Below are 27,367 nucleotides of genomic sequence, written 5' to 3' on the forward strand. Positions count from 1 at the left end.
ACGAAGGTGTGATAAAAGAATTGAACAACACTTTCCTTTATTCCGACATAAATGTGTTTTAACGTCTGTTTTATTTTATAATAATAATAATATTAAATTCTTTATTGCCATACAAATCATTACAAATATAAAATGAACAATTAGGATACGCGATGAAACAAAAGGCAAAAGGAAAAGGCTCAGCTTCAAATGACATGGAATCATGGATTTATGGTTCCATGCAGCGCTGTTTTTCAGCCATCCCCTCCTCCCTAAGGTGTTGAGCGGGAGTGGATGTATTGTGGCTCCCCGATTACCTACTTAAGATATATTTTTTTTATAAAATGTAATATTAGAAAAAAAAAGTGTTCTGATTATACTTGCAAGTGTATGTAAGTGTGTGTGTATGTCCGTACACAGAAAAAATCTTTTAGAGAAAGATATTTCCAGTGGAAGTGGTTCTAATTTTATTTTACAAAAGCGTGCGTATAGTTATGGCAATTCTGTGTGGTCGCGTCATTTGTTGGTCCCACTGGAAGATCAGCGCTGGTCGCGATAGCTATGAGCATTATGCTGAAGTGTGACCAATTTGTGACAAACACTAAAAAGTATAATTTGTTTTGTTTCTGTTTACTCTGTATCATTATGTAAATATTGTGTTTGTTGCAAATAAATATATTTGTATTTATAATATAATATCATATTTAACCTGGTGGAGAGTATAAAACAACAGCCGGCCACTCTCAAAGTATAATAATTATATTATATTGTAAGAAAACACTGTTGCGCTTTTGTATGAAATTATGTAAGAAATACGTTACCTTCTTCTGTTTATTCTGGTCAGTTTCATTCTCGCTTATCTTCAACAGGCTCTTTAGCAAAATAGTCGGATCATCCTGCGGATATAAAAATACTAACTTCAGAACCACACTTACCCAAACGCAAGTTTTAATTTTTTAATTAATTTACACATCAATTATAAAACTTTTTAGTATCTCAATCTCTAAACCTCTCAATTTTCAAGAGAGCATAGACGGTGGTGATCACTTACATTAAGCGACAGGTACGCTCGTTTGTCCTCTTTTTTCATAATACCTATATATATAGAGGTATAGGTATACGTTGTAGGGTATAAATATATATCAATAATTATGAATTATACTATACAAATTTAAGCAAAATGGTCAAATTGTAAGTGGAGGTACTTGGTGAGTATTACATAATATGTAGATGAACATTCATGCATTTGCAACTCGTTGTTGATGCACTCAACTCCATGATCTTTCACGGTAGTTGTGAAACAATAACATAATGAAATAGTACCTAAATTACGAGTATGACTTATAAGTCGTCAGATCCTATCTGTATTGATAATTGCAAAATAATAGATATAAAACACATATTCCCTTTGTATTTGTACCATATTAAGCAACTGTCATTGTTACTCAAATTAAACCAGTTTATAACTTACATGGCTCATCAATTTCCCGGCCCAACGATGAAGGTGGAAGACGATCGTACTGTTTACTTAGTAAGTTGAGTAATATTAGTAATACTATTCAGCTGCATAAAATATAATATTTTTTAACTATAAGCGTCCAAAACAAGGGGCTTAAGATCAGGCTAAATATAAATGTTACCTTGGGTGTATCAGGTTTCGATGTCGCTGCTACTTCGTGTGGATTCTTCATTGCCGGTTTGGTGTCCCTTGGCGGACTGAAATTAGAATGAAAAACCAGAAACGTGAAATTAAGTAATTAAAAAAAATAACGGGTTGCACTCCGGGAGTGCTGGCTGAAGTGAAACCCTGAACATAAACGTTGTGCATTATTGAATATTTTGGAATGGTTAAATCTCACTAAAACACAGTACATCTGTTTCCATAAAACGAAAACTTCATCCCCTTCCCACATTTTTGACATTAAAGTCCACACATGTCCTGTTACTCTATCTGGCCCTTGCTCTTGCAATAGTATAAGTAGAACTACTCATATAAAATACTTAGGAGTTGTCATGGACGAAAACTTAAACTTTAAGCAACATCTTAATACAACAGCGAAAAGAGTCCGTAAGCTGATCTATATTTTTAAGAACTTACGCGCTTCGGCATCTTTAAATCTGCTAAAAACCATTTATTTTGCAATCGGTCAATCTGTATTATCTTATTGTATCACCGTATGGGAAGGAGCGGCTACTTCACACATGATACTCTTAGAAAGAGCACAGAGAGCTGTCCTTAAAGTGATTTTTAAAAAACCTATTAGATACCCAACACATAAACTATATAAAGACTTAGAACTTCTTTCTGTCCGAGGTATATTTATCTTGCGTGTTATGACAAGCATGCATAAGGAGGTCTTGAATTTGCCTAATTATAAAAATCTACAAGATAGCCGTTCGTACAAGATTCCAACACCAATAATAAATACAACATTTGCAAGTAGATTTAGCCCATTCTTAAATACATATATATACAACAAGGTAAATTTAAAATGTTCTATTGAAAATTGCTCGGTCCATTAGGTCAAATTTAAAATACAGAGATGGTTACACACACTCACTTATGCAGACATGGAAGCTATTCTTAAAGTGATAGCTTAGCATTCATATAATGTTAATACTTTGTAACATGATTAATCAGATACTCACACTCACTAACACCCACCCTCACACACACATACACAAGCACACACAGACACACACACATATACAGAGTGCACTTTTTGACTTTTCAGTTGATATTGTTAACCTTAGCATGTAATTTGGTTGCCTACAGGACAGGCTACGCCTAGTGTAGGGACCAAATATAATGTAATATTATGTGATAAAGTGTCTGTACTCTGTATATAATAAATAAATAAATAAATAAAATAAAATAATAATGGTTATGAAATAATTTCGCACGAATTGCTTTATTTATCAGTATAAAAGTTCGAGCATTTATGTGGTTAAGTACAATATTCATTTATTGCGCTATCGTACACAAAAATGACAATTTATATTATTATTATATTCATTTCTCCGAAAATTCAACTTTCATCAATAATTGCAATGACTCTCTTACGAATTTTCGATCGGGTCTTTATGTTAATCCTTTCATCTATGTATCTAGCGCGTGATCCACCGACGAGAAAGCGTGAGCGAGGCAGAGGGAGAGGCCACGGGATGCGAAAGGAGGGATGGGGAAGCGGGGAGTGAAAACGAGAATTTACAACTGACGTTTGACGTTGACAGTTACAAGTTCGTTCCGAATGAGTAAATGAAATATGGTGCCAACAATAGTAGTGAGAAGTTAAGGCTTGAAAGCATAAGAATCAAATAAAGTCAAGTTCGCATTAATAATATCGGTATGTATATTGGTTAGTCGTGACATAAGCTCGTCACCTGTAACTCGCGAAGGCGGAGTGGTGGGCGGAGTCTCGCCGCAGCACGGCGGTAGGAGGGACACGACACACGTCGCCGGAGGGGGGGGGACGCAGCTTGCGGCCGAACGACAGGTTCAGCAGGTTGCTTGATGACATTCTGAAATATATCATCAGTTAAAGATACTTGAGAAGAGGACTTTGCACAAGATTTCGGCAACATTGTGGGTACCATAACGGCGCCTTTTTCTGTCGTGAAGCAGTAATGTGTAAGCATTATTCAGTCTGAAGGGCGCTGTAGCTAAACTACTGGGCAAATGAGAATATTATGTGTCTCAAGGTGACGAGCACAATTGTAGAGGCGCTCAGAATTTTTTGGTTTTTCAAGTCTCCTCGGCGACACTGCATTAAATGGACGGGGCGTATCAATTAGCATCAGCTGAACGCCGTGCTCGTCTCGTGCTTTATTTATATAAAAAAACTTGACCATGTTCTTCAATTACAAAATAGTAAAAGGTATTGTACCACCCGACAGATACAAAATTCAATACGATTTACACTATTTCACTACTGTTTAGTACTTCCTGTTTAGTTGAAAGCAACATTATCTCTTTTTAAAAAGCATTTCTTCAATATAGATACTCTCTCAAACTCAAACATTCTCGAAATTGCAAATTACTGAAAAAGTAATTACTTTTATTACTATTACTATTTACCAATAATTATTGGTCTATAATACATTACCTATAAAACCTCGCTTCTTCGAACAGATCCTCCACAAGTGCACCTGGGAATGGTTTGTCAAACATCACCTGAAATATATATTGTATATAAATATTGTAATTAAATAAAGAACACAGTTTAGAATGGCGAATAACTTTTCTAATTTTTCACATAGTTCACAACCCACTGTCAAGTATAAAGAGAATAATAAAACACAAGAATTTCACTGCAGAAAAATTTGTCGCTGTGGCCTATCTCGCATACTGTGCTAAGAAACCTTTATATTTGAATAATATGGAAGTTGACCTATGACAAACCAAGGGAAAAACTGATGTAATTTAAAACTAATATTCATATAATGCAATTATATAATCAGGTGAACATCTTGTTTAATTCAAAATAATTTTCAGTTACAACTAACACGATAGATGTTAAGTTTTAAGCAATATTACATGTGTTTGTCCATTATAATCTAACAACATGTAATACTTGTTTGAGCTTTAATAAAAAAATAAAACTATTCAATCTTGGCACCGATTATTTCCGTAAATAATTGTAACTCAGTTAACACCGATCAAATAAGATCACCTCCACAGAAGGCTTAATAGGAAGAATAGATAGATCTAGTTCATACCGTCGGTTTTTAATATAAAAAGGTACTTCATGGAGAGTTTTAAGCATTATGTTATGAGGTCAGTGTAACTAATAGTCACAATCATTATGGCGATCTGTCGTAGTAGACATTACGTCAGACGTCTGGCATTTCACAACGCGCGTTTTGCAAGAAATTTCTTGCCTCGTACAGCCACTTAGTGGAATTAATTACCGGCTGCTGTTTTCACGAACCGATCGACTTAGGGACTTTCAAGAAACGAGATACTTCCACCTTAAAGGCCGGCAACGCATCTCTTGACACCTCTTGTTGTAGATGTTCATGGCCGGTTGCCTAACCACTCCTCATCTCGCGGGCCTCTCGCCCATTTGTCTTCTACTATATTTAAAAGGTTGTAGTCTGTTCGTCCAGTCACCTGGTAGGTGCTGCGTGCATTCAGTTTGTCTGCCAGCCGCACGGTGTTGGCGCCAGCGGGCGGGTACACGGCCGTCACGGTGCCGGTGGCTGCCAGCGGCACGGTCATGTGCGGCGACACGCACACCACGCGGTCGTACAGTTCGAACGTGGCCTTATCATCTGGACTCGTGTTCCCTTCGTGCAGCTCCGGCTGAGGCAAAAAAATTGCCAATAATATAATAATAATAAATTATTTATTTCATATCATAATATGTTAGTAACAAAATACCTTGAAACCTAGTGTTAGTACAAGATATCTTAAAATCTAAACCTTCCTTATCTAGGACAGGACCGCAGCACATGTATCAAACAGCAGTGGTTCAGGTACTGACAATCGAACCTGCGAGAAATGCAAAAACCTATTTACCTTTGAGTAACAACACATCAATAATGAATAAGCTAATGTTCTATAAATGTCAACACATGTAATCAAATTACAGGTACTCTTTAACTAATTCGGGTTGCTTTAAGCAAGAGTAATAAATTACAATACGTCATATAAAGGAAGAAAATACAGGTTACCTAAATGTCTTCATCTCAGTAAACCTCAAAGATCTAACTAAACAGTAATCAAACATCAGGAGGATACACGAGCCTCCGAGTCTCTTGACGGTAAGTGATCACCGCCGCCTACACTCTCTTGAAACACCATCGGAAGCACACAGCGTCCTTTTAGTTGGGTGTACGCGCTATTTTAGATGGTAAACATCAAGTCAATTCACAATTTAACTTTGTGTGGAAGAAAGTTCCTTGAAAGCCGCATGGACACATCCACACATCCAGATTATGTAGATTAACCCCCTTTTTCATAATAGTCTGCTAACTTAAAGCATTGCTAATTCTCACTCTATCTTCTTCTATTGACCTATGTCAAAACGATCGAAGCGTCCACAGTTTACAACATGACCGACAAATCAAACAACTATACAAGGCAAATAATTCGAGCTAACAGTGAAGTGAACTATAGATAATTAGACAATACTTATAGAGCGCTGATGATACCCAGTTTCTTCAAAGAATTTAACTTTACCTTCTAAATTTTGAAAGAGACAATTGCGAGAGTGATTTATATTCAATATAAATTTAAATAGTCAGTTGCGGGAAATCCATATTAATAATGAACGAATACTATTTCGGCCCTATTGTAATGTATGCGGATTGACCGACGCAACAAAGCAAAAAATTCTATAGTAACTGCAACTAGACTATTTAAAGCGACTGTACCACGAATGGCATCTCTGTTATATGCATTTATTTGTTTGTTATCATCATCTGCAAACTGCGGCACTGCGCTCCAGAACTGGCATTGCTAATGTGAGAGGCCGTCAGGCTGAAGTGGAACTGGGCTGGGCATGTACGTCAGATGCACACAGACCGATAACGCAAAGATGTCGAGGCAGAACGATGTCGTGACGATCTGGATGTATAAAATGAGCCCTGGTTGGAGCTGGCACATTACCGCGATAAATGGAATAAAGCAGGGAAGGCCTTTGCCCAGCAGCGGAATCCGATAGGCTAGTAAAAAAAATCATCTTCTACAAAATCATCATTGCATAAGATATCCTTGGTACAAAATGCACGCGACTCTTACGTGGGACTTTCCCATTGAGAGTGTTAGTAGAAGTTACCTTATACAGCAGATTCCACTTGACATGCAGCGTGACCTTCTTCTCCGAGCCCCTGAGCTCCGCCAGCTGCTGCTCCAGGTCGCTCCACAATGCCTTCATCTCCTCCGGCTCCAGCACCTCGGAGCCGCAGTCCCGCCGCACCGCAGAAGTATGCGGCTGACTTTTCAGCCATTTTTGAACCGTTTGTGGGATCTTGGTTCTGTTAAGATTGTCAAAAATATAAAGTTTTATAATTAGGTAATTTCTGATTGCAAAATTGATCGTTCGCATCCGAGCTTTCGAGAAGTTAATTAAAAATGAGCTATGAATATAAAATCTACAAATTAATATACGTAACAGTAGAAGATAGTAGATAAATACCGACCGTCAATTTCAACTGTCTCGGTATTGGAAACGTGGCCGAGTTTAGTCACTTGCTAGAGTACTATTAGTGAACCTAATAATGACAAAGTGTTGGTAAATAAACATCTCTGCCTACACACAACTTCGAGTTTTATAGACGCGATTATATCGTATCGTTGTGGCTCACTCTGTCACCCAAAGAACTCAGCATTCGAACGGTGAATCAATGGAATGCAAAGAAGTTTGTCAAATGACATAAATCATTATTTTTTGAGAATTATTTTCAATAGAGAGAGAATAATCGTTTCGGAAATAAATAGTAATGGTGCGCAAGAAACTCTCCCAATATTCTCTTTTTGCACTCTTTCAATAATAATACGTAATTTCCAAAGACAATCGTAATCTAGTCCCGGGCTATACAAATTGTCAACGTGCCCCATGTCTTCCGGCCACAGGTCTCCCTCGTAGAACACGTCCCGGTTGAGCGAGTACGCCAGCTTGTCGAACAGCTCGGGGAAGTGCTGCGCGTATGACGTCACCAGCTGCACGCACCGCTCAGTGTACAGCCACGTGTTGGTCGTGCCGCAGCGGCGCGTGTAGCCCGCTACCTCTTCGTTCTGTCGTGATCAAATATAAGTTATGTTCTTTAAAGGAGATATCATTCGACAAACGCATCTCGTCGGAAATATTGCCGCTTTAGTGGCAAACGATTAACATTGTTTATATCCAAAAATTTTTTTGTATTCAATGTTACTAAGTTTTTTTAAGAAATTATATATATATATACAAATAAAATTTGAAAACAAAATTTATAAACGATGCGGAACTCGAGCCCATGACCGCTGGCGTTCCATGCGAGTGCCCTTCCAACTGAGCTAACCGTTCCAGTGACGTATTGTCATAAAATCTTGTATGCTTTGTTTTTTCTCAGGTTGTGGCTTCATCTACAGTATCTACTTTACAGTTGATAACCTGCTCAACCCTAGTATTTGCATATTAGGAAATTGACTTGAGATGTCGCTCTTGCAAATCTAAACAAATTGTTATGTTTTTAAAAGGCATAAAAGGCATTTATTTTCTTAAAATTGATTCCTTTAGAATTCTTTTTGATGTCATTTCTTATACTACTAGATACTACTACCGCTTCGGAAACAAATGGCACTCTGAGAGAGAAGAAGCGGCGCAAGAAACTCTCCCAGTATTCCTTTTTTTTGCGCTCTTTTCAATAAAAATATACAATATTGTACAGTCATTTCTATCGCTATAGAATAATCAGAATCTAGTCCCAGGCTGTCCGATCATTTAGATATTCAGCAGTGGAGTAATAGGATTTACGACAGAGCCATTTTTTTATAAAACATTTAAATTTATTTATAGATAATGCCTGAACAGTGGCTGGGACTTTATTGTAGAAGTGTATACATTTACCCTTAAAGCTATTACGTATCTTATGAGATATTTTAAAGTGATAACCCTCACTTCTAGGATTAATACCCAAACGAAATTTGAAAACTTTGTTTTATTATTAGTATTAATCCTTGAAGTGAGGGTTATCATTTTAAAAACATAACAAATTAAATATATTTTGGAAAATTTATTAACATGTTTAAATATTGGTACCGAAACCATTTTAATATTGTTTGGTGGTCTGAGTTTTAGTCTATTCCAATGATATGACACAATACGATGAAAAGAACTAGTGAAAGTGAGTCTATCTATAGCTAAGGTCTAATCTTTAACCACATATGCCACAAAACTATCTGAGTCTATTAGTCAATCATTCAATTTGATTGATGAAACACCAAGAGTACTAAAGGGAGTGTGTAAGGGCCATGTCAATGACGGGCCAACATTGCATTGTGTCATCTCTTCACCCGTACCGGAAAAAATTGTATATAGATGGTATGAGCGCTTATTGTTATAGAAGCAAACCTAGGCTACGATGAACCCTGAAAAAAGAATGCTCTACGATATCCCACTAATTGGTCGTTGTCCTTATAACTTCCGGGTGAGCAAACCTATGAAATTACAAAATAATCAATAAATCACCGTTCGCGTAACCCTAGCGTTCGTTCATAACACGCTCGTCAAGCATTCACCAGCTTACTCCCCAAGTCTTAAGAAACCTAAAGAAATTTTAATTCGAAAACTTTGAAATTGTAATAAAATTGAACTCAAGGAAAAAACCTTGGTGATAAAAAAACATTCATCATTCATAACCCTTGTCCATCCCGACCGGGACAGATATACAAACCTTTTTATTAAACTTGAGGTTTAGCCCAATGTTTATTTTGCTCTGCGTCTCTGTGGGCAGGTCGGTCCTAGGACCCAGGATCACCAGCACGGAGCCAGTGATGCGGGATAGCATCTGCGGTGATATACCTGAAACATTTAGCTTAGAATTAATAATTGATTATACATGTTGTACAAAACATACCAACAGTGATGTAATTAAGGATTCTAGAACTAAAGCTCACTAAGAGTCCTATACAATGATGTTCTTTACACATATAAGGACATGTCATTTGCAGTCTGATAGCGAAACGGGAAATGTGTGCTACAAGACAATGTAAGCACACTTTTCTCTTAACTGTCACTGTCCGAATCGAGTTCTAAATTCAACATAATAAATCACCTGAACTGAATAAATGTTTTACATTGCTGCCTAATATTGACCAAGAATATTTTATGCAACTGGAGTACATGCGGCAATGTATAGATACAGCAGTGATCAGTGTAAGTTGTGCCATGTTCCATATTTCTTTGTCTTTATACGACGTGATCTGTCTATATGTATAGAACGTCATTAGTATATGTAACTTCGCAGATATTGCAGTGCTACAAATTTCTCCGATGAATAAAGGGGTCGTGGTGTAATTAATAGAAATGTAGTGGGTTAAAATTGTACAATATATTTCTATACCATACAACTGTACTAATGTATTTATCAAAGCCCCGCCACGTATGTCGGTATGTCCGTTCGCGATAAACTCAAAAACTACTGAACTGATTTAATACGGTTTTCACTAAAAGATGAAGTGATGACTTCTGCATTAAGGTTTAGGTATATAATATATTAAGATTTTGTGTATTATGGTTGGGATTGTAACACCGAAATTATATTATTTTCTTTCTTGCCAATGATACATAAAAAATTAAAAGAATTGTCAAAAAACGTTTGTGTGCTAAATTAAATCAGGCTATTAAATAACAAATTTTATTGTAATATTATGTACTAAATATTACATTGTAAACATATTTTTATAAAAAAAGAAGCTTGCTAAGTTTCTTGCGTCCATTCTTCTCAGGTCTGAGGCATACTTTTTCGTATGGGTGGTAGTTTTTGACTTTCAATAAGTGATACTATTCAGTTAAGCAGGACCAATTTCACGAAAGCGATCACTCGTCGACTCCAACTCGGATGGGCCGCTGCCCATTCAGGAAACTCTGTAAAATCTTCGTCATAAATACCACAGTGGCTGAAGAAGAAGGTTTTCAACCAGTGTTTGTTGCCAAGGGCCTGAAGAGAAAGCTCATAGTCGCTCAGAGGGCAATGGAGAGGGCTATGCTCGGAGTTTCCCTACGAGATCGAATCAGAAATGAGGAGATCCGTAGAAGAACCAAAGTGAACAAATGATTGCGAAACTGAAGTGGCAGTGGGCAGGGCACATAGTTAGACGGTCAGATGGCCGTTGCGGCACTAAAGTCCTCGAATGGCGACCACGTACCGGAAGACGCGGTGTTGGAAGGCCCCCTACAAAACGGACCGACGATCTGGTCAAGATTGAAGTTGGATGAGGGCAGCGCAGGACCGATCGTCATCGAAATCTTTGGGGGAGGATCAGTGGGCTTTTTCCGGTTGATGATGATTATGATGAAGTCAACACTGTTCAAATTAGTATATGATATATCCTAATTTGAACAGTGTTGTTGTGATCCGGCTGGGTACAGGATACCTACCACAGGCGGCGGCGGCGTGATGCGCCGTCCGGTACTGGTAACTGTTGTGTGGCCGCACGCGGGCCGAGGGCTCGATACTCTCAGTCACGCACACCTTAATGCGCCCGCTGCGGACCGAGTCGGAGCTGACCACCTATATGTAAAAAATCACTTTGTTTATTTTATGGAAAGGGAGGACAAAAGAGTGTAGTCACCTGATGTTAAGTGATCACCGCCGCCCACATTCTCTTGCAACATCAGAGGAAGCACAAGAGGTACCATGTTGTATCATCCCAAAAAAACACCGCACAAGGAAGCTCATTCCACAGCTTTGCGGTATATTAAAGAAAGTTCCTTGAAAACCATACTGTGGAGGAACGCCCCACATGCAGATGGTGGGAATGATATGAATGAATGATTTTATTGTTAAGAAAGAGTTTCTATTCTATTCTATATCCTAATAGGCGTGTCGTGCGAAGGTCGACTTCGTCGGCAGAAATGAGGTAAAACAGCTCTTAGGAACACTCCCCGTGGTAAATGCGATATTGTTTATTAATTGTTTTATACTTTTACGGGAACACATCACGGAACGAGCAGATATCTGGTTAATATAACCCGAGTCATAAGATACCACGATACAATCCCGATCAAATAAAAGAAAACCAGCGCCGGATATCCTGAGACTTAACGATATCTCATGTCGAGTAAAGAGCATCAATGGTCCAATGGGTAGTACTGTTGACTCTTACCACGGAGCCCCCGGTTCGATCCTCGCCCGCCACATAACAGAGTTTTCAGTTTTCGAAGTCATGTGTATGTTTATTTGACGCTTTACAAAGTCATGGCAACGTTCGTGTAATTCCTCTGATCCTGATCACATGCATCTTGATCACAAAAAAAAATGCTGGGTGAGTTTCATGCGTCGCTTCTTCCGGTAGTAGTGTCTAGTATATTAGAAATGGCATCAAAAAGAATTCTAAAGAAATCAATTTTGAGGAAATAAATATCTTTTATGCCTTTATGCCTTAGTATGAGTTGCTCGTGTGTACACCTTATCAATAAAAAAAAATTGAATTTTAAAACGGTTAAAAAAAAAGAAATTATATTAATCTCTATATATTACTTACAGTAGCCAAACAGCCGTAGTACTGTCCCTGTGTCAGTAGGAACACCGAATCGCCGGGCGGGTAGGCCTCAGCCGGGGTGTAGAACTTGGTTGGAGGCCGCAGCTGAGAACACTTGACGTTGGGTACGATGGCCTGGAGAGCATAGCCACAGGGCATGGTACACCAATCCTCCTCGAGCACCATTCGGGTATTGTCTTGTATTATGTATTTGTAACCTGTCAATAAGAATTCCTGTCTTAGTTTTAAATCAAATCAAATCTTAATCTCTTTATTCATGTACTTCAAGGAAATGACACTTATGAATGTCAAAACTTTTCTATTCTTTTTATATCTACCGCCACTTTGATAAGGAATGAGCTTTAATGGAAGAAGTGGCAAGCTTAGTCATTGCCACTCTTTTAAATCAACATTTAGAGCTTCATCTTTTTAAAAATCGTGTCAGTTACAATATTTATGTATAATGCAACAAAAATACTTAAACATCAAATACTAAATGTAAACAATTTGTTATTTTTCAAGTGATATATACATAAAACTTGTTTCTCCTACTATTTAATCAATTAAAATGCGACAAACTATTTCTATATACACACATTCCAATTTCATTTCTATGTTTATATGTATTTATGTATGTTTAAGTAAGTATATTGTATTAAATATATCGTTATCGTGTACCCATAGTACAGGCTATGCCTAGTTTGGGGCAAGATAAGTTGTGTAAAACTGTGTCAATATAAAAAAATAATCGCGAGTGTAAGACGTAGCTTGTCGCTTTACGCACTCTGAAGTAATAAACCTGGCCTGTTTTCATCGGTTGTCTAGTAGCAGGAGGCTCTTTCTAGACATAAATTATCTAAGATTTATTAAAAACTCAGATGTAAATACGGTTACAAAGTTCGACAAAGCTTACCCTTTAAGTTAACAGCGTGAATCAGGACATGGACATCTCCCAGTTCTATTCCTAGACGATTCATATTGCTGCAATGAAACAATCACAACTATTTAGTATAATTTATATATTTTTATAATAGAACTAGACAGTAAAAGATTTAGGGAAGAAAAAGAAAAAAGAACTAGGGGTGTTGTCAGTATGGAAGGTTCTATTACAAATATAAACTGTTCAGACATACTCTTCATAAATTTCCAATCAAAGGTAAAATTTTCAGACTTGCGTCTGCTTGTGACGTCACGCGGACGTCGATATGACAAATACAAAGACGCGAGGGCAATATTATTAATAATTACTGCTATTGCTTTTTATTATTTGTAGGCAGCGAGCAATCATTTTCACTAACTAACGGTAACTAAGTGATCACCAATCAATTCATTCATATGTCCCGCAGCAATCAATTAACCTCTTAGTTGAAATAAACTCATTTTAACTAAGAGTTTAATTATTTTTTGAAGAGCTGTTTCACCTGCCGCCTACTTCCACCTTCACACGACACGTCGCATATTAAAGGCATAAAAGGCATTTATTTTCTCAAAATTGATTCCTTTAGAATTATTTTTGATGTCATTTCTAATAACTACTAGATACTAATACCGCTTCGGAAAGAAACGGCGCTCTGAGAGAGAAGAAGCGGCGCAAGAAACTCTCCCAGCATTCCTTTTTTGTGCTCTTTTCAATAAAAATATACAATATTGTACAGTCATTTCTATCGCTATAAAATAATCACAATCTAGTCCCAGGTTGTCCGATATTTAGATATTCAGCAGTGGAGTAATAGGATTTACGACAGAGCCATTTTTTTATAAAACATTTAAATTTTATTTGGATGTATCTAATGTGGCGAGTGATTTACCGATTGAAGATTCCCTCAATTTACATCTAAAATCATACATACTCAACATTTTTGTTAATATCACAAATTTTATAAGCGATGCGGGACAGCCGCGCGGTTCCATTTTCGACACGAGTTGTCGTTCATTTGTCGCGCGAGCCGATATGTTGATATAAATGTAGTAGAAAGTGACTGCCATCCTCGGCAACCGATACAGCTTAAACAGCCCGCGGCGTTTGGACAGACCAGTTCATTCTTGTAAACCAAATTAGCATTAACTATGATTTCTGTTAACTGGAAACTACTATATAGTGTTAAAACAGTTAATTTCATTGTCAATTTTTACGTGTTCGCGCGAGCCTATTCACTAAAATAAGAACCGAGTCCCAGCTCACCACCAGTAGGAGTCTCCTTTCCACAAGATGCCGCCTATATTATGGGCAACAACGGCGCGTTTTTCTGCCGTGAAGCAGTAATGTGTAAGCATTACTGTGTTTCGATCTGAAGGGCGCCGAAGCTAGTAAGATTACTGGGCAAATGAGACTTAACATCTTATGTCTCAAGGTGATGAGCGCAATTATTGTAGTGCCGCTCAAAATTTTTGGGGTTTTTCGAGAATCCTGAGCGGCACTGCATTGTAATGGGCAAGGTGTATCAATTACCATCAGCTGAACGTCCTACTCGTCTCGTCCCTTATTTTCATAAAAAAAAAACTGCGCGCGAGCGAATGACTGAAGCTCCTTTGGTGCGTTCTCAAAAACCGACAGCGAGCCGCCGCGTCAAATTCAGTGGTTTGTAATTTATACGCACCTTAACTCTACTGCTAAGCTAACCGTCATAATATACGTTAACATACAAATATATACAGGATCGACTTGATAGCTTGCTCAACCCCAATAAAGGCATATAAGGTAATTGAATTTATACATACTGTTCAATAACGGTGGACCGTTCAGATATCCATTGCTTGTGCATGTTTCCCTCGTTTTTTTCCGTCGAGTATTCCACCTCGCTGTTGTTGTTCTGTTTGTTGATGTGGTGGAGACGGAATTTCTCATTCGATACTGATATTACTCTAAAAATTCATTCAAAATTTAAATTATGGTAGTCATAACTAAACAATTAAATTCGGCAATTTTCTTTTCAATTCATCAAACTTCTTTTAATAATTGATTTAAAATTTAATTTATTAAATAGTTGTCTTGCATATAGTTGCACAGTTTTTTATCATAACATTAGTAGTTCGTTTTACCAGTGGGATGCTCCTTTGCACAGGAAGCCGGCTAGATTATGAGTACCACAACGGCGCCTATTTCTGCCGTGAAGCAGTAATGTGTAAGCTTTACTGTGTTTCGGTCTGAAGGGCGCCGTAGCTAGTGAAATTACTGGGCAAATGAGGCTTAACATCTTATGTCTCAAGGTGACGAGCGCAATTGTAGTGCCGCTCAGAATTTTTGGGTTTTTGAGAATCATGGATGGGCATGGCGTATCAATTACCATCAGCTGAACGTCCTGCTCGTCTCGTCCCTTATTATCATAAAAAAGACGAGATTTAAATAAAATTGTTGAAAATAACGACTCTTGTATTCCTCTCTAGGACATACAATGTTGCCATCTATAGTCATGTTATAAAAGTTATCTGTTCCGCTGTATTACAAGTTATATTATAACTCTGACACACTTCAACTTTTTATTACTATACAGAATGTTGCCTTATCTTCTTAACCAATTAATATACTGCAAAACTGAGTCTATTAGCCCGATTTCATGTATTTAGCTTAGAAAATTTATACGTCTAGAAAACAGACCAGGTTTACTACTTTAGTGTGCGTGCAAGCAAAATTTTACACACGCGATTTGTATGTCACTTTGGGTTAGTGTGCGTGCGTTGTTCAAAATAGAGGTTACTATCAACCTCAATTTTTTTCGATGTTTTCACAGCTGTCACAGTCTATCTAGACGTATAGATCTAAGATATTTAGCTGTATATCTTGTGTTTATCGGTATCTTACTCTTATATTCTTACTAACTAGAGGTAGACCGCAGTACATATACAATTATGATTATTATCTTACTTAGCTCTTGTGAGATGAGGCCACCCGGCCCAGATGACTTTGCCCAATAATTCCGAAGCCACCTTCTCCAGTGGTGGGTTTGTGGACTCCTCCGGTAGGACCTGAACTATCATGCTCTCATTACGTGACGGCTGGTCGAACACTTTCACTCTGCACTTCTTCAAACATGTCTGGAAACAATGTCATTATTTATAAGTACTGCTACTTTATAAAATGTGAATGTATAGGAAATTATTTTTGTAGTGAATTTTGAAAGTTGTTAGTATACGCTATTATCTTAATTTTCAATATTACATTGGGAGGCTCCTTTGCACAGGATGCCGGCTAGATTATCGGCGCCTATTTCTGCCGTGAAGCAGTTATGTCTAAACATTATTGTGTTTCGGTCTGAAGGGCGCCGTAGATAGGGAAATTACTGGGCAAATGAGACTTAACATCTTATGTCTCAAGGTGACGAGCGCAATTGTAGTTCCACTCAGAATTTTTGTGTTTTTCAAGAATCCTCAGCGGCACTGCATTGTAATGGGCAGTGAGTATCAATTACCATTAACTGAACGTCCTGCTCGTCTCGTCCCTTATTTTCAAAAAATAAAATAAATAATATTCTAAGTGACACAGAATCTCAAAGCATTTAGCTTTGAATAAAAAGAAATTTACCAAACATAGCTTAACACTTAATGTACTTTACATTATCAGTCCGTGCCTACTTATACTAATTCGTAACCTGATATTTAAGATGTCGCATGGTGGGGAATCCCGGGAAGACAAAGTCTCGTTTAGCGTTAGGCAGCATGCCTCTCTGCAGTTGATCCTCGGGAACGTCCAGCTCAGTTCTCCACACTGCCTGTTCTGAGGCGTGGCATTCTTGGACAGGAGGGAAGTAATCCGGTGCTAGAGCGACACCTATATAAAGTATAATTTAAATTTTAATGATTTTTTATTATTTTACTATTAATTCGAATTGATCGTTCTAGATTAATTCTATAAACATACGAAGGAACCTTTGCGCAAATTACATTTAATAGAAAAAAGCGAGAGCGTCGATTTCGGTGCTCCTGTGCATAGCCCCCGCCCCGGAGTAATCTCAAGGTAAAATCAGTGAGCAGATTATACAGGCTAACTAATGACGTTAGAGTTGTTTCTCAGATAAATCTTTTAATTGTAGTGAGACGATTTAGACTTATCCATCTTTAAAACAGCTGTGTTGTAAACATTAAACATAAAATGTAGGTATTAAAACCATTGCTGCGACAGACATTTTATGCAAAGGCCAAATGGAGACAGAGGAGACGCAACAGCCCAGCCCACAGAGTCTCCAAACTACAGGTCTTCCGAACTTTAGGACCATTGGGCTGGTCGAAGTATGAAAAAGTGACATATTCAATACTAATGGTCCCCTTTTTGGATATAGTTCCCAGGTATGTTTTGATGGGATTTTAAACAGATTTTACGTCAAATCACTTTTTTAACCAAGTGCAATTAATAAGTTTATTCAAAATAGGATATGAAATCACTTATTGACAGTCAAACACTACTTCTTCTTCGTCGGATTACTCTTGACAGAGCAGTCGTGGTCACGTCGAACGACGAACGATTCTACGATCCCTGGCGGTTGCTTCTCTGGCACATGTGTTGAGGGGACAAACACTACTACCCATTGGGAAATGAATGCCTCAGACCTGAACATCATCAGCCGAAAGACTTCCACTGCTGGACAAAGGCCTCCCCCAAAGATTTCCTCGACGATCGGTCCTGCGCTGCCCTCATCCGACGTATTCCGGCGACCTTGAACAGATCGTCGGTCCCTCTTGTGGGGGGCCTACCAAAACTGCGGTTTCCGTTACGTGGTCGCCATTCGAGAACTTTACTGCCCCAACGGCCATCTGTCCGTCAAACTATGTGCTCTGCCCACTGCCACTTCAGTTTCGCAATCATTTGGACTATGTCTGTAATTTTGATTTTCCTACGGATCTCCTCATTTCTGATTCGATATAGCAGGGAAACTCCGAGCATAGCCCTCTGAGCGACCATGAGCTTTCTCATAAGGCCCATAGCTAGCGACCACGTCTGCGCAAACCTGAACGGGCATAAGGAACTCAGTGGGCTTCTTCTTTATAGTCTTAATTGGTTTAAAGTAGTTTTCATGACTTACCCATATTGTCGGAGGTCCAGTTGTAGACTAGGATAGGTCCGTGCGTGTTCCGTTGTAGCTCCGCTTCTGTTAACCGCTGATAGCAAGGGATCATTGCAGAAAGCAGGTTTGTCTGAAATCATTAACATTTATTTTTAAAATAGAAGTAAAATTTTTTGAAGGGGCTAAGAGACTTGTAGCAAATTGTCGAATTGCGGAGAACAGCCATTGATTACCCAAAAAGAACGTGTTGCAAAATATGCGTGTGAGGAGGTTCCTACACTAAACCTCCATATTTACATTGACTAGTGTAAGAAGTATCTGAAGAATTCAATAACCTTAACAAATTAGCAAAAAAAAAAAAATACCTCATCAATGAACGGTATAAGCACAACAGCCTCCCAATCATTCCTCTTGCCGTTGAGATCAGTTTCAAAGTTGATAGGATAGTAGTGTACGATAGGAGAGTCCTCATCTGTCATCAGATCATGGAAAGGTGTTGGCAACAAGTGCTTACTGGAAGCGGGCAACACAGCTAGAAGCTGGAAAAATAATGACAAATAATTATAATAATGAGACTTTATTAATAAAATTATATGTGTAAATAGTGTTTTAGTAAGTGGCCTGCAAATTATTTATTTATTTTATTTTATTAGGAAAACAAACAGTATTAAATGACATAAATAGGTTAAAAAAGTATACATCTATTAACCATTTACAGTTTTCGCACTATAAGCGTGTTACAAATAATGAACAAAAATACAAAAAAATATCAAGAAGTAATACAATAAAAGTATATAGATATAAAAACACGAAGACAAACTGAATGGATATCAAAAGAGAATTATAGCTATAGTTGAACCTCGATAAGTTGAAAACCACCAAATCTCAAAAAAATGTTTTGTTGCCTTCCAAGCCATTTTGGTACATATGTTATTCAAATTCAAATATTTTTATTCTAAATAGGATGTGACATCACTTATTGAAAGTCAAAAAACTACCACCCATTCCAAAATGAATGCCTCAGACCTGAGAAGAATGGGTGCAACAAACTCAGCGGGCTTTTTTTTTTCATCGAATAAATATGTTTACAAAGTAATATTGTACAATTAAACCTATTATTTAATAGCCTGAGTGCGGTCACTCCATTCCTAATCTGTGGTATCATTAAGAAAGTCATTTATGTTTTAGTAACCTTTACCACACAAACGTTTTTTAACCATTCTTTTGAATAATATATCATTATATATCATTATACTTTTGTTTTGAACATTTTCTGGGTAAAGGGTGTTGTAAAAGCATATACATCGCCCCACAAAAGACTTACTAACTCGACTAAGCCGAGTAGTAGGCATCATAAGTTTATGTCTGTTCCTGGTGTTAATATTATGGTTATGACAATATCTGGCAAATTCACTTATGTGCCTATGAACATACATTACATTATCAAGAATATATTGAGAAGCAACAGTCAAGATGTTAATTTCTTTGAATTTTGCTCTCAATGATTCTTTAGGACCTAGGTTATAAATAGCGCGAATAGCCCTCTTCTGCAGCACAAATATTGTATTAATATCGGCAGCGTTGCCCCATAGCAATATATCATAGGAAATAACTAAAGTATTACTAGTCGCGCCGTATCTATGTCAGTTAACTCCTTATCTCGAAAAATAAAATTTTACTTCTGTATCTCGATCATAGCAATGTTTTTTTTACAACCTTTACACTCTATAGTTCGAAGAAAAATAAGTTACCTACTTTAAGAATTCGCCGACAGTGTAAGTACACCATTGTTTCTTAGCAATTAAGGAGTATACAATACATAGAATAACCATTCATCCAACAATACCATAGCCAATAGCCATTTCCAAAGCGATAGTAGTATCTCGTATATTAGAACTGACATCTGAGAAAATAAATGCCTTATATGCTTTTAATTGACGAATTTATGACTCACCATAACACAAATTTGCTTGCTTGGTGACAAGTGTGTAATTTTATTATTTTTGATTTCATTTCAACTTAAACGAAGCAAGTCATTTGTTGTCGAGTGAAATATTGCCAGAATTACCTACTGACTTTTTAATGCCATATTTTGTGAATATGAAGAATATTTGATTAATTTTGTGAATAATATACAGGATGGTTTTTTGAGAAGGGTGGTGATGGCCATTTCGGAAACTACGAGATTTAGAGAAAAGTCATGAAAGAATACATGCCCTCGATTTCTAAGAATCAAATAACTGCATATTTTTTTTTTTAATATTCTTGAACTTCACAGAGATCGTCCCGAATGATTTTTCAAAAAAATTACATCCTGCAACCAAGAGTCCATTGGACCAATGGACTCTGTTGCTGATAACTGATAAGGTTCAAACTTTGCAAAAATATGTATTGCTAAAAATGTAGGTGCCTCACCTACAAGTATATTAGACACCCATGTCATATAGCCCTGGACTCCACCGCGTTCATTCCACATATTTTTCTGTACAAAAGGAATTTTGTGAAATGAGCATCTTGTGCGGTGTTTCCGAGACGATACGACATGGATACTTTCAAAATAAGCGCGTACATAAAAGCTGGCAACGCTCCTGTGACTCCTCTGGTGTTTTCTCAAGAGAATTTGGGCAGCGGTGATCACCTAACACCAGGTGACCTGGACACTCGTTTATTTTCCATAAAAAAAGTACGGTACATTTCGCCTACAGGTACATAAGCAGCATCGATAAATACCTGCTCGAACGGTTTAAATGGCTCTCCTAGCTCAAAATCAAACTTGAGATCCTTGAAACCCTTTATATCAGATATATAGGGCGCGTAGTGGTGTGGGTAGTACCAACACCACGATGGGCAGCCCTTGTAGTAATAGTACAAGTTCCACTGTATTGCGCGTACGTAACATTCCGCTTGATCGGCCAGAACTTCCCTGAAAACATTCATGGAACTATAAAGGTGGGGATTGACTTGTAATTTTTGTTGTAATGTATCGAATTTTTGTAACAGAACCTGACTTGTAACGTTAGTTTGTAATGTATCATTCGCGGCGAGCAGCGCGTGCTCCACTCGACTGTCGATGTTTTAGCGAATTCCTTTGAGTCTTACATTACAAGTCAGTCAGTACACGTCGCGTCGTCGCGAGAGCAAATCGCTAGCGCAATCCATTACGCTTTTCACTCACGATTTTCAATAAGTAAATTGCTGTGATATAACTATTATGGTTTTTTTATTAACTTATTTTTTTTAATTTGCTCGTTGAAATCATTGAGCATTTGACGTTTCAGTACTTTTATCTACACCCATGCTTTAATTCCTCTATTAAAGATTCTGAAACAGTTAGCTTATTGCAAACATTAAAACACCCAATGTTCTAATAACCATTACATCATCCAAAAGAGTGTTGTAATGTTGTACTGAATTTCATAACAACAGTCCTATTTTTTTTTAATTCCGTTCATGCTCAAAGAGGTTTAACAGACAGCCACATTCTTATTGTTCGATGCGTGGTATCTGTATGAATTTTAAAAAAAGAACATTTTGGTTTACGCGCGTTCCACACTAACAGAACGTCGTGCGCCGTAAAAAAAAGTAGGTTATTCTAATCCCCGCCATTTTTCTTCGATATTTTTTTTGTTTTGTTTACAAAAAATGAGCGATTCATTTTAAACGCTGCAAAAGAACATTATATTCGAGTGAATTTTAATTATTGCACTATTCAAAATGTAAATGACTACTAAAATAAATAATTGTTTCATTAATACTTAGTTTATTTGTATATAATCAGTAATGAATGATATTAGGTAAGTAAGCTAACTGTTTCAGAATCTTTTAGAGGATTCATATTCTGGGTGTAGATAAAGTCTTGTATGCAACTGTTGATAATTAGGTATTAAAACACTCATGTGATACTATTATCACACTCGGCTTCGCCTCGTGAGATAAATCCACATTCGTGTTTTAATACCCCTTATTACACAGCAGTTGCATAAATAACTATTGTTGCATCCCTTTACATTTAACAATATAAGTAATTATATTTGTGTATGTCCTTTAAAGTCGAACAGTATGTATATTTGTTTGAGGTATAAAATAAAACTCATTTAAGTCTTTAGCACCGATAACTACCATTAAAATTAGAATAAAAATACTCTAAGCTTGGTGATCTACTTTAAAATGACATTGGCTAACTTGTGGTATACCTACCACAGAAGCCACAGTAGGAATAGATTGATATTAAAATAATTTGCGAAGCGATGAAGTTGTAAATGTTGATTTAAAAGAATGGAAATGAGTTTCTTGCCATTTCTTTTTATTTAAGGTCAACCTGTCCCGCAGTGGTGGTAAGTAGTACTTTAACTTACTAGAGGTAGACAAATCTATCGTTAAACGCTTAAATTTACTTACATTTCAATAACCTATCGACAATAAACCATTGGACTATAACTATATTGAACATAACTATGGATAGATAAGATCTTGTCATTAAACGGTGACAGCAATGTATCCGTAACTAGAGATACGTTATTGAAAACGGCCATAATACGAGGGCTGCACTAAAAGTATCGGGAATGGAATATTTCCACTGTTCCTGTCATATTAAAATCTTTTTAATTGAAAACTCATTGGTTTTAAAAATCGAATACCATTTATTTATTTAAAAAAAGATTCTCGGTCTTGTCACAAGGTCTTATGAAACTTGCTTAGTCGTTGAGAAAATGGAATTGACGAGAAAATTCTAGAGCGATAATTTATTATGACTTTCGAAGTGGTTTAACACAAAAACAGTGTGTTGACCGGATGATTTTTGCATTTGGTGATGAAGCCCCATCCAAAACCACAATTTATCGCTGGACGTGTCAAGCTCAGTGATGATCCCCGTCAAGGTCGTCCAAAAACTGCAGTTACCAAAGAAAACGTTGATGCTGTGCGTAAGCTGATTGAGGAAGATCGACATGTGACATACCGCGAAATTCAAGCAACTTTAGACATTGGCATGAGTCAAATACAAATAAGCTTGCATGAACAATTAGGTTTAAAAAAGTTGTTTTCCCGATGGATACCGCATTTGCTCTGTGAAGAGCAAAAGCGGCTCGCGTTACTTGGTGCGTCAGAACTCTCGAAAGATTCCACGCAGGATCCTCAAATGCTGTATACAACATCGTATCAGGTGACGAATCCTGGATATACGCGTACGAACCCGAAACAAAAAACCAGTCACGAGTTTGGGTGTTCGAAAATGCCAACAAAAGTTGCTCGTTCACGGAGTGTTGCAAAAAACGGTGGCCACGTTTGTCTCGAAAACCGGCCATGTTGCGACTATTCCTCTTGAGGGACAAATAACGGTTAATGCAGAATGGTATGCTAGCATTTGTTTGCCACAGGTCGTTTCTGAACTCCGTAAAGAGAACTGTAACCGCCCCATCATCGTCATTCACGACGATGCTAGTTCTCACACCGCGCACAGAAGAAAAGAGTTTTTAGAGCAAGAAAACATAGAATTACTAGACCATCCGCCGTACAGCCCCGACCTAAGCCCTAATGATTTCTATACTTTTCCTAAAATAAAGAATAAATTGCGTGGTCAGAGATTATCATCACCTGAAGAAGCTGTGGACGCCTACAAAACGGCCATTTTGGAGACCACAACTTACGAATGGAATGGTTGCTTCAAAATGTGTCAAATTCCGCGGAGAATACTTCGAAAAGCAATAAATACATTTTTAAAGAGTAATGTTGTCCTTGATTCCCGAAATTTTCAGTGCCGGCCTCGTATTAGTGTAATTATATTATATAATAATTATATTGCTTGAAACTGAATTATACCGATCTATAGATATACTTACTCAGTAACTTTAGAATAGTCCAATTTATTCATGTAATAGTCTTTCTTATGCATAATGAACTCCATTTCAATATTGGCCTCTTCTGCAAAATTAATTATATTATACAATATTTAATATGAAACACGTAATATAGCTAGAAAATCATATTAATTCCATTAATAATTTTAGCTAGAAATATTTTCATTTGCTTAGCAATCCTAATATGAAAAAATCGAACCACAACCCTTGAAGTGCTTAAACAAAAGTGTAACAGTTAGTTATTATTTAACAAACTAGAATAACGTAACAAATTAACAATTAAAATACAAAGCTATTTAGAATAAAAAACTATACAAAAAATGATTACATATGTGTAAGGGTATTTGTTGTGTGTGTGTATGGATAATTATTGCGAGCAGACATTTATTTAAACAATTTGTTATGTTTTTAAAGCGATAACCCTCACTTCTAGGATTAATACACAAATAAAATTTTAAAACAAAATCTTATGAACGATGCGGGTCTCAAACCCACGATCTCTCGCGTTCCGTGCGACTGCTCTGCCGTTTGAGCTTACCGTTCGAGTGACGTAACGTCATAAAATCTTGTATGTTTTGTTTTCAAAATTAGACATTTTTTTTAACTGTATGTTGGACAAGTAGAACATATCTTAATTAAAATAAACTTTATTGAAGTTGCGAGCCGGATGTTGCATAGCAGAATTTTAGGGTATTTTTGGTGTTGGCTTTAGGTACAGACAGAAGATGCGTGTGTCCACTTCTAAAGGTTGAAACGTTAAATGAAAAGTTCGTTTATAAGGTGGGACGATTTTCTTCGATTGTCTAAAGAGTCAATTTTATAGCGCTTATGAGCTTTTTCATAGAATTAAAAGTTACTAAATTGCATGAACACTTGATAATTTAGGAATTGTTTTTGTATGGATATAATCCTTTGTATGATATATTACGGTGACACCACATGATAATAGCGTACTCAAGTGCACTGAGAACATTGATCGAAAGCTTAGTAACAATTTTGACATCCAAGTCTAACAGAGCTCACTTTGGATATGGATACACCATTAATCTTGTAGTCGAAACGTATTGGATTTAGTTTTCTAGTGTGTCAATGTTTTATCGTGGCTTTTATTAACTTTGACTACAATCCTATTCTTACAAAATTATTCAGATAAAGTGTTCAGGTCTGTAACTTGTAACAGTCATTGACAAGACATTGTCAGAGAACAATTTTCTTGACATCTACAAACATTAAATGTTGGCCGTGAGTAAAGCAGCTAAATATATCGAGTAAATAGGCTTTGTACAAAAGAGTGCCTAGAATAAACCCTTGCGGCACGCCCGATGTTACTGACCCGAAGTTACTTCTGGCGCTTTGTTATTTTATATGAGATAGATTTGGTACTTACCATCACTTGTCTCATCAAATTCATCATCGCCATCTAGTTCTATGTCGTCCACAAACTGAAAAAAGCATAAAATTGTAAATTTATTTATAAGGTTATTAATGTGTCTAAATACTACCATGCCTAGTAAATTTGTCTTAAAAACAATTTTTTATCCAAATGATTATACCGAATATAGACATAAGAGAATCCCTAATTTATTATATATTCATTATGTTTTATGATATAATTATGATCTTTTATATTGTACTTTTATAATTAATGTGTTCCTACTGCATTCAAAAATGGTCGGGCCATAAATACTGCTACAATTAAAATTAAACAAAATATTACATTTGAATTGGGATTCTGTCATTTTTATATGATTGTTCATTGAGTTTTCTCATTTTGGCGCCAATACACTGTACAATATTTTGCGATATTAAAATGGAGTAGGGCAATAAAAAGAACCGAATCGCTGTGATTGCTTCACACAAATTAGGCATGGAGCCAAATGCAATTTTAAAACACTCCATAAGCTTTGTGTTAGTAAAATGTTTGTGTACCGGGCTATTAATAGGTACAATGAAACCTCCTGTTTGTGACAGAAAGAATTCGAAGAAATTCTGTCCGAAAGCAAAAGATTTAATCTCGGGAGATGAAGATAGCAACTAGAACTATGTCGCGTATTTTAAAAGATGACTTAGGACTTGCAGCCCATAAGAGGCGTACCTACTGGTAATTTGTTAACTGATAACTTACAAAAGAATAGGGTGGTAAAATCGAAACAACTCCTGAAGCGGTACGCAAAGGCAGGTCATAGAAAAATTTATTTTACGGATGAGAAAATTTTTGCAATTGACCAACAAAATGGCCGTCGTCTAGTCTTTATCTTAATCCGCTGGATTATGGTCAATTATAAATAGTACGGCTTACTCTAAACGCCATGATAATTTGGATCCCCTAAAACAATCCGTACGATTGGCAGTGAAGAATTTTCCCAAGAAAGAGTGCATGCTTTTATTGATAACTGGTCTCAACGTTTAAAGGACTGTATTGCAGCCAATGGAGACCACTTCGAATAAGATTTTTATATTTTTCATTGTCTTATATTTATGTATTTAATGTATGTAAAAGTAATAAATGTTATTTGCAATAGAATTTTTTTCTTCTTTGTTTCAATATTTATGGCAACACTAGGTAGTATAGGAAGACAAACAACCATATGTATATTCAAATTCAAATACACTTTATTCATGTAGGTCACGGAAATGACACTTATGAATGTCAAAAAAAAATTGTTTCTTATTGAATTTAGCGCTACTTCGTAAAGGGTTGAGCTAATGAGAAGAAGTAGCAAGAAACTCATTGCCACTCTTTTAAGTCAAGATTTACATTTTAATTGTTTTACAAATCATTTCAATTACAATATATGCTAAGTGACGTAACATAAACACATGAGTTATTGAGTATAGTAGATGCATCAATCCAGACATACTGTAAATAAATAGAGGCATTATGTGAGCATTTCATAAAATAAAATATATAATAACTTTAACTTTAAAGGAAATAATAATAATAAAAAACACATCAAGCAGACCCGGTAACAAGATCATCCAGCCACCACGAGTAGCACCCGTTCACGAGCATGACGCATGGACCAGCCATCGCCTCCCTCGACCATATTTTAGGGAAGGGAACGACCCGCCCCACGTCGCCGCCACAAGCAGAGGCATTTAAGCGAGCATGACGATACCTGTCACGAGAAATCTACCGAATAACAAAACAATTCAAGTTCATCTACATATTATACAATACTTACATATATAAATATATAAATCATACCATATATAAATCATACCATCTTGCAACGCCAAAGAAATTACTGGAGCGTTGCCAGTGTTCGCGATCTTGTCTAAAGTACCTACCCATGTCATATTTACTTGGTAACACTGCACAAAAAAGTTTATGCCAGTTTGACAGTAGA

The 27,367-nt window shown here is 36.8% G+C and overlaps 1 protein-coding gene across 4 annotated transcripts in view; it reads right to left on the minus strand.

Moving 5' to 3' along the window:
- LOC126977050 (5'-3' exoribonuclease 1-like) overlaps positions 1-27,367 on the minus strand; it is a 50,452-nt gene that overhangs the window by 16,102 nt on the left and 6,983 nt on the right. For 3 of the 4 annotated variants that reach the window (XM_050825710.1, XM_050825709.1, XM_050825708.1), the window contains exons 9-27: positions 25,405-25,459; positions 24,000-24,081; positions 20,893-21,085; positions 18,528-18,701; positions 18,181-18,292; positions 16,753-16,931; positions 16,029-16,198; positions 14,885-15,028; positions 13,080-13,147; positions 12,170-12,384; positions 11,064-11,196; positions 9,358-9,485; positions 7,539-7,720; positions 6,762-6,960; positions 5,093-5,284; positions 4,086-4,153; positions 3,364-3,501; positions 1,620-1,695; positions 801-875 (exon numbers count right to left, since the gene is read on the minus strand). In XM_050825710.1, the coding sequence (XP_050681667.1) occupies positions 801-875; positions 1,620-1,695; positions 3,364-3,501; positions 4,086-4,153; positions 5,093-5,284; positions 6,762-6,960; positions 7,539-7,720; positions 9,358-9,485; positions 11,064-11,196; positions 12,170-12,384; positions 13,080-13,147; positions 14,885-15,028; positions 16,029-16,198; positions 16,753-16,931; positions 18,181-18,292; positions 18,528-18,701; positions 20,893-21,085; positions 24,000-24,081; positions 25,405-25,459 (2,583 nt within the window). Of the gene's footprint in view, positions 1-800; positions 876-1,619; positions 1,696-3,363; positions 3,502-4,085; positions 4,154-5,092; positions 5,285-6,761; positions 6,961-7,538; positions 7,721-9,357; positions 9,486-11,063; positions 11,197-12,169; positions 12,385-13,079; positions 13,148-14,884; positions 15,029-16,024; positions 16,199-16,752; positions 16,932-18,180; positions 18,293-18,527; positions 18,702-20,892; positions 21,086-23,999; positions 24,082-25,404; positions 25,460-27,367 lie in introns of those variants that run through there. The other variant, XM_050825712.1, reaches the window with a different exon arrangement.

The sequence above is a fragment of the Leptidea sinapis genome, chromosome 43 (assembly GCF_905404315.1).
Source record: "Leptidea sinapis chromosome 43, ilLepSina1.1, whole genome shotgun sequence".
NCBI classification, from domain to species: Eukaryota; Metazoa; Arthropoda; class Insecta; order Lepidoptera; family Pieridae; genus Leptidea; species Leptidea sinapis.